This window comes from Lemur catta, chromosome 1 (assembly GCF_020740605.2).
Source record: "Lemur catta isolate mLemCat1 chromosome 1, mLemCat1.pri, whole genome shotgun sequence".
NCBI lineage: Eukaryota > Metazoa > Chordata > Mammalia > Primates > Lemuridae > Lemur > Lemur catta.
The window spans coordinates 113,753,386-113,766,047 of record NC_059128.1 but is presented as its reverse complement, the minus strand read 5'-3'; the positions used below and the strand labels follow the sequence as shown (position 1 = coordinate 113,766,047).

Sequence of the window (12,662 nt, the reverse complement as noted above, 5' to 3'; positions counted from 1 at the left end):
CGGTGAGGGAGGTCTGAGACTGTGGCCCACCGCAGGCCGGGCTGAGTGGATTCCCACCCGACACTCAGAGCCCGGCAGGAGTCAGCACAGAGTCAGGACATGATTGAGTCCTGGGAGTTCCCCAGGACCGGCCACACAACATGCAGGGAGCACAGTGCAAAATGAAAACATGGGCCCTTTGTTCAAAAATTAAGGATTTCAAGATGGTGACAGCAGAGCATTAAACCAAGCCCAGGCCCAGGAGTCCCCAGTCCAGGGCAGTGAGGGGTGATTCTAGAGTCACCTGGGATGCCAGGCCCTATTCCTGGGACAGAGGGGACCGGCATGGCACCCAAGAAGCAGATTTCAGGGGCAGCTGACTGGGAACTGTCAACCTCTCTGGGACATCCTACAGCCCAGGGCCCTCCCTGTTCCTGAGCCCAGCTCTCCCCTCTGCAGGGTCTCCTTAAAGTCCTATAACCCCAGTGCCAGAGTCCTCCGAGAGGGGACAGTGAGAACAGTACAATCCTGGCCCCCACCCCAATCTCCCCAAGCCAGGCCCTCTGCGGATGGGGTCCAGGAATCGGCTACTTTTCAACAAGCTTATGCACCGAGTCTCAAGTGATCCTGAAGTTTGGCGCCACCACTGTGTGAGTTAACCCTGAGAACCAGCTGTGATTTGCACCAACAACTGGTACGTCTATTCTGCCACATGTGAAAAGGGCTAGTCCGTGTGGCCAAGCCTGGCTGCACCAGTGTCCCAGGGCAGAGGGGACTGGCGGGAGGGAGGGTGCGTCTTCCAGGGGCATTGCCGGGGCGGGGGGCAGGGGCTGGGCTGTGGCTGGTGACCCCGGAAACGGGCAGCCTCAGTGCGTGTATTGCTATGAAAAACGAGAACGACTTCACGGTCATTTCTATTTCTCCGAAAGACATGACGGAGCGTAAGGCAGAAACCCAGTTTGCACTGGTTACCACAAATGGAAGAAAAGCTGGGTCATTACAATCCGTTAACCACGAGCTTAAATGTCTCCCAGGAGAGGAGACATATATTTTAAAGACATTCTTTCTGTCTGATTTCATCTAAGTTTTGAACTATAAAGACCAGATAAACATTGTGATTATTACGGACTTTTTGCTTCTAAAATAAGCGCGCATCTCTGTTCCCGGTGCCAGAGAGCGATGCACCGCGCTCCTGCTTGCTGGGAAGTAAGATTTTTAAAGGCCACGTGAGTTTACATTAGTACCTTCTGTGTGAGCGAGAACAAAATATTTGGAACTGAATATACGGCAATATACACATTCATAAGAAAACGTTCTAATAACAATTAGAGCACAAAACTATTGGTATGAACATCTTTCCAAAAAGAGAAACTATTGCATTTCATTAGACAGTGCTTCCTAGACCAAGGGTTGACTTTCGTTTTTGCAGCTGGTGTTGGGGCAGAACTCTCGCACGCAGCAATCTGAGCGCAGCGGCTACGTGTTTCCAAGGAAGAGGCAAATTCGGAGTGTCGAAAGTTCAGGGTATTTGTCCCCAAAGAGTTTTGACTTTGAAGAGGTCAAGGTGGGACTCACAGGGGGTCGGAGTGCTCCAGGACGGCTAATGCGGAGGGAGGTGTTCTGGAAGACTCCGTGGAGTGGTGGCAGACACTGCTATTTGCGGACGCGAGGGCTGGCTGCCCCTGAAGGCGAGGACGTTAGTGCTGACCTCCTAGAACAGATCATTCCAGAGCCAATGGCTTGGCTTGATGTTGACTGTGAACTTGGACCGAACCCCATATCCTTGCTGTTGCCGATAGAACTTCCGGTTTGGAGTTTTTAGAAGACACTGTGGCGTCTTGGCACAAATGGGCCCGTTTCCATGGCTTGTTCTTTTTTAGGCTGCGGATGCGTCCAGAAACACCGCCATTGCCAACTGCTTCTGGTGAGTCCTTTGGCGTCTAGAGATCTGGCTCCCGCGGGCCGGGAGGTCTCCCCAGCCGGGCAGAGGCCAGCAGGGTAGGGAGCAGAGGACAGTCTGTCCACGAAAGGCCACGAGGTGCAGCTGCTGAGATGGGTCCCTTCCCTGACAGAGGTGGCAGGGCGAGGGCACTGTGCTTTCCATTCCTGAGGGGACCCCAGAGATGCCGGCGAGCTCTGTACCTGCCCAACAGCGGCACCACAGTCCTTCAGGGACTCTGGGCAAAGTTCACAATTCCAGCAGAGGAGGGTTTGTCCGGAATAAGGAATGGAAGGTCTGGGGTGGCCCCTGGTGGGCTGCCCGGGCACTCAGGAAGCCCAGAGTACAGCCACGGGCGGTGGGAGCCCCGATGTGAACTACTGCAGCTTTAACACCGTTTTTCTTCTTGAACAATAACTCGTCCTTTGAGGGCGCTGACCCCGGGCACCCCCTTGAGTCAGAGTAAACATCACATCATCTGAGAGGCACGAGCGCGGTAGGGCCGGTGAAGTCCAAGTTCCCAGAGTGGCCGGGCGACATCTTCCGGAACCTCTCGGAAGGCGCCCGCCAGTGCTAGATGCCCTGCAGGGAGTGGTTCGGGTCACTGCGCTCCCGCTTCACCAGGGGCTCGCCCGGGTCGGCCTCACTGCCATGCTGCTCATCGCTGATGTCATCTGCAGGTCGGCAGCAGGGGGCCATGGGAGGGAGGGAGAGAGAAAATCAAATATTTAGAGTCGCACAGGCATGAATAGGCCAGGGCCTCGAGGACACATGGCAGCCTCTGCTCTGGGTTCGCCTGTCCTCCCTGGCCTGCCCAGCCACCCGCAGGTGCCCCTGGGTTGGCAATGCCAAGGGAGCCTCTGACCATGGCCTCCGCTGACCAGCCTGGGCTGTGCTCCCCGCAGGGCTAGGGCCTCTCTGGCCTAGGTGCCTGTCCCATTTGGGCCGCCCTGTCCTCGCCATGGCCTGGTGTGGAGCTGTCTGCATGATGGGGCCGAGCTCGGGGGTATCACTGGTATGTGGCCACTGCTCAGGTATCCCCTACCAACTGGATGCCAGCTCCCAGGGGCCCCCGAGGGGCCCCCTAATTTCCACTTGCTTATCACGAGATGCGGTGGCCAGGCCAAGGCTGGGGCACAACACCCACCTTTATCGAGCAGCGTCAGCGACAGGGAGGCGAGATCGTTGAACTGAAAGAGAAGGCCAGAGTCAGGGGTGCCCACAGATGGCAACAGCTGCTCTTCAGGGGTCCTGGGGATGCTACCAACCGTGCCCTGAGCAATGTCCTCAGTGATGGTTAAGCAACTGGGGCTCTGCCCTGAGGAGGGGCTCTGATGCTGCCAGGGGTCTGGGCAGGTCCCTCTTACCTGTCCAGGCCACTCCAGGAGCTGCTCAGGCCAGTGAGGGAACGGGGCACCCCAGGTCCCCTGGGTGTGGCTGCTCCAGTTTTTAGTGGTAGTGTGGGGGGTCGGGGCCGAGCAATCCCTGCTCCCTGAGTCTGCACGTGGCATGAAAACTATGCCGTGGCTGCCCCAGAGCCTGGGCCCACCCGACTGTGTGGGGCACGGACACATCTGCCCACAATTTCTGGGCAGGTGGTAGGGCCAGTTCACCAGCCCTCAGAGTGTTGTGGCCTCGGAACAGCAGGAGTGCAGGGAGCCGTTCACCAGGTGTCACCTCACTTCTTCCTCCACACAGCCCCACGCAGCCCAGCATGTCCCCTCTGAGGCGTAGGCCCCAAAGAATTGGAAGCAGGTGTGCACACAAACGCGTACATGCAGCGCACAGTGGCCAGAGGCTGGGTACACCCTAAGTGTCCAACAAGGATGATGGACAAACCCAACATGGTCCATCCACACACCGGAATGTCACTAAGCCATGAACAGGAACGAGGTTGTGACACAGGCCACAGTGTGGAGGGACCTTGAGGACATAGTGCCCAGTGAGAGATGCCAGACACGGAAGGACACACAGTGTGTGGCTCCATTTATATGAAATGTCCAGAACAGGCAGATCCACAGAGATGGGATGTGGATTTGTGGGTGCCAGGGGCTGGGGAGGGGGTGGCAAATGACTGCTGATGGGGACCAGGCCTCCTTCTGGGGTGATGGAATGTTCTGGAACTGGATAGCGGTGACAGCTGGACACTGTGAATACACTAAATGCCACTGAATTGTGCACTTTAAAATGGTACACATTATGTTATGTGTGATTTTACCACAATGAAAAGAAACCCACAGGTGGTGTCTGAGGCCTCCATGGTGAAGCAGGAAGCCTGCCGGGGTCACAGTGCGAGACGCAGGGCAGCCGGGACTGCGCGGGCTTTCTCTCGGGGCCACAGGGTGCTGCCCACTGCCCGCAGGCCTGGCCCCAGGGTCTCGCAGCAGGAAGGGCCTCACCTCTCCCATCACGGCGATCGGCGTCTCTCCGGTGGCCTCGGCCACGCGGTGCTCGACCAGGTAGAACATGTACTCGTCGTAGAGCAGGCGGATGAGGTGGAAGGAGCCAAAGCTGGCGGCGCTGCGCAGGGTCAGGTCCCGGATCACCATGGAGCTGGGGACAAGTGGACAGAGGCTGGAATGCCTTTTGGGGGAGCACAGAACCTGGGGCCTTTGGCCGAGCTTTGCGATGGCTCCCTGTTTGTCTGGGAACCCAGGTCCCCAGACCTGTCAGATGCCCCCGAGTTTGGTGTGAACAACCGGTAGGGACAGGGCCGCCCGCTCACTCCCAGAGACCACACGGGGCATGAGAAAGGCAAAGCGAGACACACTATGGATTAACACTGAGAGGCGGGAGGAAGCTTGAGCCCCGGAGTTGGAGGCTGCAGTGAGCTCTGACGGTGCCACCACTCCAGCCTGGGTGACAGAGTAAGACCTTGTCTACAAAAAAAGATTAAAAACACAAATAACGCCAGAGCTATTTATACTTCATTGTTAACCACAGCTGCACTGTCGGTATGTACGGGCCCCTCTGGGTGACATCCCTCCTGAGGGCGCAGACTGCACAGGGTAGAACTGTCTGAGGAAGCTTCCAACTTAGCTTTAGGCCACAGGTGGGCTTCTGGGCTTGCCCCTGGGAGCTGCCCTCCAGGAGCGAGGCCCACAGGCTGAGCACTTGTTCTGGGGGGTTCAGCCACTGCAGGAGCCCTGCTCAGCCCTGTTTTTCTTTAAGCTCAGTGGCTTGGCGGCAGGTGGGACCAGTTCCGGAGCTCCCCCCATCCCTGAAGCTTCTCTCACAGGTCGGGGGGGTCGTACCTGTAAAAGGACCATTTCAGTAGGAACTGCCGGGCGGCCTTGGGGAAGCTGGGGCTGCCCACGTGCTGCTTCAGGACCTGGGTGACCACGTTGTCCAGCCAGCTGGCCCACTGATCCAGGGAGCTCTGCTGCTGCAGGGTCAGCTTGAAGTCCTGCTCCAGCCGCTGCACCACACTCTCGTCACACTGGCACACCCATGAGGCCTGTTCCTGCACCCAGGAAGGGGCCAGCGTCAGCTCCACGGGGCCTGTGCCACAGACGGGGTGCACAGGGACCCCCAAGCCCTCCCTGGACTCCACCGTGCTCTAGGTGGGATGTCATGCCACGCTCAAGCCTCCTTGCCCTTGGCTTCGACAGCTGGGAGCCGAGCACTCTTTGTCTCCACCTCGAGGGGGTAAAATGGAGTGCTGGGGTGGGGTGCGGGGGTGGGGGGCTCGACTTTGTGGCTTCGCTGGGTTTTCTACAGGGTGGGAAGTCCAGGCTGGTGGGGTAGGGGAGGACCCGGGTCTGGAATTTGGGCTGAGGTCACAATCGTTGTCTCTGCTCTGCAGCTGGGGGCCCCGGACCCTGTCCTGGGGGACCGCACGCTGACAAAGTTACCTGCACGTTGGCGAAGTCCACGCGGTTGAGGTCGCTGAGCATCTGGTTGATCTGGGACGTGTTCTGAAGCACCGCCCGGGCCGCCTGCGCCAGGTGGTTGAGGGACGTGTAGCGCCGCAGTGTCTGCGCGAAGGCTCCGACGACACCGACCTGCGAGCGAGGCTCCACGTGAGCAGGTGGCCCTCGTGGGGAGACCCTGTTCCATCTGCCCTCGCAGGGCTGTGCGGGCTCAGGGACAACGCAGGGAGGACAACTCCGGCAGGGAAGAAGGACCTCCCCACCCCACCCGCCGTCATTGTTAAAGACTCAAAGAGTAAGAACCAGTGAGGACTGGTGACCTTGCCAGTGCATCACGCAGCCTCTCCGACTGATGCCACAGCGCTGGCAAGTTAGACCTCGTGTCAGCGTGGTCACACCCTGCCACTGGAATCCCTTTGGCTCTCTGGAGTGGCAGCTGAGAATACAGATTCCTGGGCCCTCCTGGATCAGACTTTTGGAGGTGTGGCCTGGGAGTGTGAAGTTTTAGCAACCACCTAGGTGGCGCATTGGAGTTTGAGTGTCACTGGCAAAGTCTGAGATCAATTCCAGAGGGTAGGCAGTAGACCCGATGCCTCTTTAGGAAACGCTCGGGAGGAGGACTGGTGATCTCTCTCTTCCGCATGGAGGCCAAGTCTCTACATTTCAAATTCTGATTTGCGGCCAAGACTATAGTAATAAGGTCGCAGCAAAGAGATTAAATTCTCCTTCTATGATGAGCACAGAAACAATCTGCTCTGAATCAACCCAAATACATGACATCAAATGACACCTTCTGTTATTCCCCTTCCTGCCAGCACCTGTTCCACACTGAACGCACCCTCAGAGCTACCCCCATGGCACAGAGAGGAAGCCACGGTCTCTGGCCCCTGCCGCCAGGTTACCTTGGTCTGGATGACCTGCTGCGGGAAGTCGCTCATGGCGTTTGTCAACCAGCCTTCCAAGCTCTTGGCAAAATTCCGGATGGCCTGTGTCAAGGTACCTGGGAGACACAGACTGTGGTTTAACAGTGAAGAAAGCGGCGTCCTGCCCCTAAATCAGCATCGAGTGTAAGGGACCGCCCGGAAGGACAAGTGACACGGAGGAAAAGAGAACCGCTGAGCAGGCACAGGCAACTGAGAAGGGAGGACGCTTAGTGACGGAGGCTCTGAGGAGGAACTAGGGACGCTCAGTGCCATGTGTCACTATCCATTGTCTAGGATGGTGGGTCTCACCTAGGGCGATCACATCCCCAGGGAACACTGGGCAGTGTCTGGGGACATTTGTGGTTGTCGTGACTGGCGGCGCTCCAGGCATGAGTAGGTGGAGGCAGGGACGCTGCTCAGCACCCTGCAGTGGCAGTGCCATGGCCTCCTCTGAGGTGACAGCTGCGGGGCTGTGACCAGGCTATTCCCAGAGGCCGGCTTTCATGCCCCCAAGGAACCTTCCAGAAAGCACTAGCCTGGCCTGGCCTGCTGTTGGTGGGCAGAGCTCACTAGAGTCACTGTGAGCCTCCCTGAGGGTCAGACACAAGGGAGAGCATGGACACCAGAGGAGACACGTCCGAGGGACGGCTGACTGCTGTTCTCCTTTTGCATTCTTGTGACAGAGACGGTCCCAGGTGGCTGAGACTCTCAGGGAGGAAAGGGGAAGAGGCAGGTGGCAGCTGAGGCCGGCAGAGGGCGGGGTCTGCTCACTCACTGGGGACCGGCCTGAGCACGTCAGGGATGAGAATCTCCACCAGGGCCTGGTACAGGATGTGGTCGCAGCTCCGCATCCACTTGAGGATGGGGTCGTGTTTGCACAGAGAGATGAGCTTGTCCTTGGGCAGGACGGCGCCTTCGGGCTCCTCGTCACTGTGGAGGGAGGGGACAGTGAGCCGGGTGGGGCCTGGGTGGTGCACTCAGCCACGGGAATGACCGGAAAGCTGAGATGGGGACGCGACAGCGGGAGTGGGGGTGGGCTGGTGGCGGGTGTGAGCCCTGCCTGCCCCGCTCTGTGCTGCCCCCAGGCCACCGTGCCAGCGCCTCTATATCTTTCTCGGGGATCCATGCTGTCCCCTCCCCCACCTGTGGCCAACATGAGGCGTCTCCCTGCAGCGAAAGAGCTGAGGTCACTTCTTCCTGGGCTTGCATCATGGTCACCTCTAAAATCCCCCGTGTTCAAACTGTCTGATTAGGAAAGGGGCACATGGGACATGGGTCACAGATCGACTCTACCAAGTCCAGGAACGACAGGGACAGAGGGGGGCACTGAGCCCTGCTTTTTGGAGAGTTGCTGCCCTTGCTTGTGGTCACATGTGGGTGTCAGCAGGGGACAGCCCGTGGGTTAAGCCTTCGGAGGGCTGTGACCAAGCTCGGCTGCCGGGCGGTCACCTGGCTGGGAGAGAGGCGGGGCCGTCGCTGGCAGAGGCCTTAGAGTTCCAGAAGGAGAGCCACAGCTTCTCAATGTAGTGAAACTGCAGGTTCATCACGACATCGAGAGTCGCCTGGGAACAGAAACGACCAGTGAGATGAACGTGCGTGTCTCTCCCGTGTCCCCAGAACACCCCAAGCAAGGAGCTGAGATCCGGGTGGCAGCCGGGTTTTCTAAAGTCCTGAGAGGGACACCAGGACAGGAGAGGAGCAGGTGACGGCAGTAGGTGGAGGGGTTCCTGCTCGGGCGGAGGACACTTGGTGGGGGCCCGGGGCTCCTGTCTCCTTGCCCAGGGACACTGGGTGATGCCCGAGAGTTTGGCGGTGCTGGTGAGGGATGTGTGGCGGGGAGGGCGGTCACCTCGCAGTGCCGTCTGTACGCGAGCTGCAGGGCCTTGACGTCATGCAGGGTGATGCTGTCCTGCAGCAGGACGCTGCCCAGGTCGGGTGCCGGGAACTCTGGGAAGACGTGGGAGACGTCTGGGGAGGTACACGGAGCATCAGAAACGGGGCACTTAGGAGAAGCCCTGAGCCCAGGCCCTGGCCACAGCGAGTGCTCGAAACTGCCGTTCTTGTCACCACAGCAGGAGCCCACAGAGCCCGCTGAGGGCAGCACATCTGGGGAGGTGACCAGCCAGGGTGTCCCCGCGGTGACCTCCTGGAGATGGGCCTGACAGCATCTCAATCTCCCCAGGAGACTCAACCCAGCAGGGCTCTGTCCAGGCTCAAAAAATACAGTAAGAGTGTATGGAGGCCGCTGAGTATCTGAATAATGACAACACCAACACCCGCGAGCCGTCCCTGATGTCCCCGAGACAGGCTCTGAGCTAGGACGCCCGCCCGGGCCAGAGGTGGTGCCGCTGCCTGACCAGCTGGGGACAATGCTCATTTTTCTGGTAGTCACTATATTAATTGTTTTGGCTGATTATTCTAAAATCTCAGGGCTACCAGAAAGAAAGTCTATCTAGAACTTTCTGTTTGTCTAAAGTGGCTACTATGGAAAGCAGCCACTGAAGCGCGGCTGGCGCCGAGGCGCACAGGCCCCAGGCTCTCACCTATGTACTGCTGGTGGTGCTGGCTCTGCGCTGCCACGGCCTGCTCGGGCGCGCTGTGCGGGCCGCTGTGGGGGCCGCTGTCCCCGAGGCTGTCCGTCTTCTGTGCTGGCCGATACCTGTGCAGGAGACACGTGCCAACGTGAGACCCAGCAGCACTGCCTGGGGTGGGCTCGCGGAGCGGAGGGCTGGACAGGATGCAGTTTGCGTGCGTGTGTGTGTGTGTGTGTGTGTGTGTGTGTGTGTGTGTGTGTGTGTATGCAAGTTGTGGTCAAATACACATAACACAAGAGCTACCACTTTAACCATTTTTAGGTGCATAGTTCACTGGCATTAAGCACATTCACTCTTTTTGTTTGTTTTATTTTTTATTTTTTTTTGAGACAGACTCTTGCTCTGTTGCCCCGGGTAGAGTGCCGTGGTGTCATTACAACTCACTGCAACCTCCAACTCCTGGGCTCAAGTGATCCTCCTGCCTCAGCCTCCTGAGTAGCTGGGACTATAGGCGCCACCACCACACCTGGCTAATTTTTCTGTTTTTTTTACTAGAGACCAGTCTTGCTCTTGCTCAGGCTGGTCTCGAACTACTGATCTCGAGTGATCCTCCCGTCATGGCCTCCCAGAGTGCTGGGATTACAGGCGTGAGCCACCACGCCCGGCCTACATTCACGTTGTTGTGCAGCCGTCAACCACCTTCCATCTCCAGAACTTTCTTATTTTCCCAAACTGAAGCTCTGTCCCCATGAAACACTCACTCCCCACCCCTTCCCCAGTCCCTGGCACCCACCACCTACTTCCTGTCTCTGGATCTGACGACTCTCGGGACCTCCTGTGAGTGGAACCACACAGGATTTGTCCTTCTGTGTCTGGCTTATGTCACTGAGCACCATGTCCTCAAGATTCATCCGTGCTGGAGCAGGTGTCAGAGTTTCCTTTCTTTTTAGGGCTGAATAATATTCTATTGCATGTGTAGACCCCATTGTGTTGATGGGCACTTGGGTTGTATGCACATATTTTTCCCCCTAATATATCTAGCTTCGAAGACAAGTGAAATCCTTTGCATGGAGTCACAAACATCTTACTACTGTGCAATCTCAAGGGAGATTCTGCGACTTGTGTCCAGACAGCAAACCAAGAACTGTTAAAAGCAGGAAGCCCCCCAAGACGGCTTACTCCCCAGAGCCCAGACAGTGTACGGTGGGGAAAGCAGGGCCGGAGCTGGCCCCAGCAGGGAGCACATTTCCTGACACAAAAAGCGGGGCCCATGGGGAGGTGGGCGAGCATGCCGGTGAGGTGCAGTCGGTCTGAGCATCAGACAGACACGGGGTCAGGCCATGGCCTACCAACCGCAGATGGCATCAGCCTGTCCCCACGAAACGTGTGGCTGCTCCTAAAATAGCACACTGCTTAGAGCATAGATTCACTCCGGGGGTTGCCAGGGGCCAAGACTGAACGACAGCAGGAACCAGCTCCAGGGTCCACGTCTGCAGACAGCAAGGTGCAGGATGGAACATCAGCTCTGTCCTTACCTGCTGGCCCCCAGAGAATGTTCTGGGGACTCTGTGACCTCCAGCTCACATGACTGGCCCTAAGAGTCACTGTGACACTTAGAACAGCTGGAAAGGGCTTTTGAGTCACACAGATCTGTGACTGGTTGTGTGGAGCAGGCCGGTGCCAGGCGTGAAGGTCAAACATGACTCAGCCCCTACCGCAAGGTGGTACAGACAGAACCCTCTAGACCTTCTATAGAGAGGCAGCCAGGGAGAGAGAGGAGGTGCTCTGTGGCTTGTGTGGACACACTAGAAGGCTGCCAGGGTGGTGACATTTGAGTGGGGCCCTAAACTAGCATTTGGCAAATATCCTTGTTTTTGTAAATAAAAATTTATTGGTACACAGCCACGCCCACTGGTTCATGTACTGTCTGAGGCTGATTTTGTGGTAACAGCAGAGTTGAACAGATGTCACAGGGACCATGTGGCCTGCAAAGGCTAAGACATCTGCTCTGTGGCTCTTTATGAAAAAGTTGCCGACCCCTGCCCGCAAAGACAGGGAAGCTTGGGATGGGCGGGAAGAGGACATTCCAGAAAATGATCAGCCTTTCCAGCCACCGGATCCAACTGTCATAAGAAGCAGCCACTTCCTTAAGGACCTGGGTGACGATGATGCATCCACAGAGGGTCGTAGATTATAACTGATGCCCCGCTCTGTGGGGGCTGCTGTACAGATGTGGGGACAGGGAATGTGTGGGAACCCTCTGTACCTTCCGCTCAATTTCCCTGTGAACTTGGAACTGCTCTATAAATTAAAATCTATTAAAAGAATTAGAGATATGAAAACTCTGTTAGCCAGCAGAGGCCACCTCCCAGCCCTGCCCATCTCCTCCTGGCCCCACCGCATGCTCCGCTCAGCACAGTGAGACCTCGGCTGTCCCAGGGCGCCGGAGGCTGGGCGGTGTGTGCGAGCTCACTGTGTGTTTGGGAAACACTCCCTGCGCTCTCCAAGTGAAACCCGGCCCCGCCCCCGCTGCTGCGCAGGTGCCCACCTGGGCTTCTGGTGCACGGGCTGCTGCCGCATGGCCATGTACTGCGTGTCCTCCTGCAGCCGGTTCAGCGGGGAGTCTGGCTTCAGGCGGATCCCATAATAATGATACTTCGAGTTGCCCCTGGAAACCAAATAGCCCAGGGTCAGCTCCCTTTGCAGATGTCCCGAATAACAAGACAGGTACTTTTTCTGTTTTTTAATTTTTCTGTAGAGAGGGCTCTTGCTATGTTGCCCTGGCTGGCCTTCAACTCCTGGCCTCACGCGATCTTCTTGCCTCGGCCTCCCAAAGTGCTGGGATTACAAGTGTGAGCCACTGTGCATGGCCTACAGGCTGATTTTTAAAAAACATGTTGTTATGAGAAATTTCAAAAGGAGAGAGAAAACGGGAGCGAACCTCCAAGTCCCATCACCAGCCTCTAAAGACGAGAACAGTGGCCACAGCCAACGCCCAGGTCATGCCCAGCCCCGGCGACCGCTGCAGCTAACTCAGAGCAACCCCAAGGTCACCCGGAGGTGGCTCTGAGTCAGGACAGGAGGAGGAAGCCCCATGTTGCCCAAAAAGCTCAATTTCTGGAGAAAGGCAGGGGGTGACCAGACACTTGGCTTCATCAACCTGGCGCCCACCCACCTGGTGCCCAGGCGCCGCGTCCTCAGTCCCATAAACACGGAGCGGATCAGCTTCCCAAAGGAAGCGGCGTTCACGGGGTCCAGCTTGTGCTCCTGGCAGTGGCGAAGGTAGTGGTTGTAGAGGGAGCTCCTGGGCAGGCTCACGCCCTCCGCCGTCTCGTAGTTGTCCAACAGCCACTGCAGCTGCGCAAAGGAAGACATGCTGACGTTTGTCAAAATCCCAAAAAAGCTACAGTGCTGA

General features: G+C 57.5%; 1 protein-coding gene across 6 annotated transcripts in view; it reads right to left on the bottom strand.

Annotated features, from left to right (window-relative positions):
• Nucleotides 1–880: 880 nt before the first annotated feature.
• Nucleotides 881–12,662, bottom strand: part of RFX2 (regulatory factor X2) — an 80,765-nt gene continuing 68,983 nt past the window's right edge. For all 6 annotated transcript variants that reach the window (XM_045548834.1, XM_045548835.1, XM_045548838.1 and 3 more), the window contains 12 exons: nt 12,423–12,604; nt 11,796–11,915; nt 9,257–9,372; nt 8,563–8,681; nt 8,163–8,275; nt 7,489–7,643; nt 6,693–6,790; nt 5,773–5,922; nt 5,173–5,381; nt 4,318–4,471; nt 3,066–3,108; nt 881–2,592 (listed from right to left, as the gene is read on the bottom strand). In XM_045548834.1, the coding sequence (XP_045404790.1) occupies nt 2,492–2,592; nt 3,066–3,108; nt 4,318–4,471; nt 5,173–5,381; nt 5,773–5,922; nt 6,693–6,790; nt 7,489–7,643; nt 8,163–8,275; nt 8,563–8,681; nt 9,257–9,372; nt 11,796–11,915; nt 12,423–12,604 (1,560 nt within the window). In that variant the 3' untranslated portion in view covers nt 881–2,491. The remainder of the gene's footprint in view (nt 2,593–3,065; nt 3,109–4,317; nt 4,472–5,172; nt 5,382–5,772; nt 5,923–6,692; nt 6,791–7,488; nt 7,644–8,162; nt 8,276–8,562; nt 8,682–9,256; nt 9,373–11,795; nt 11,916–12,422; nt 12,605–12,662) is intronic.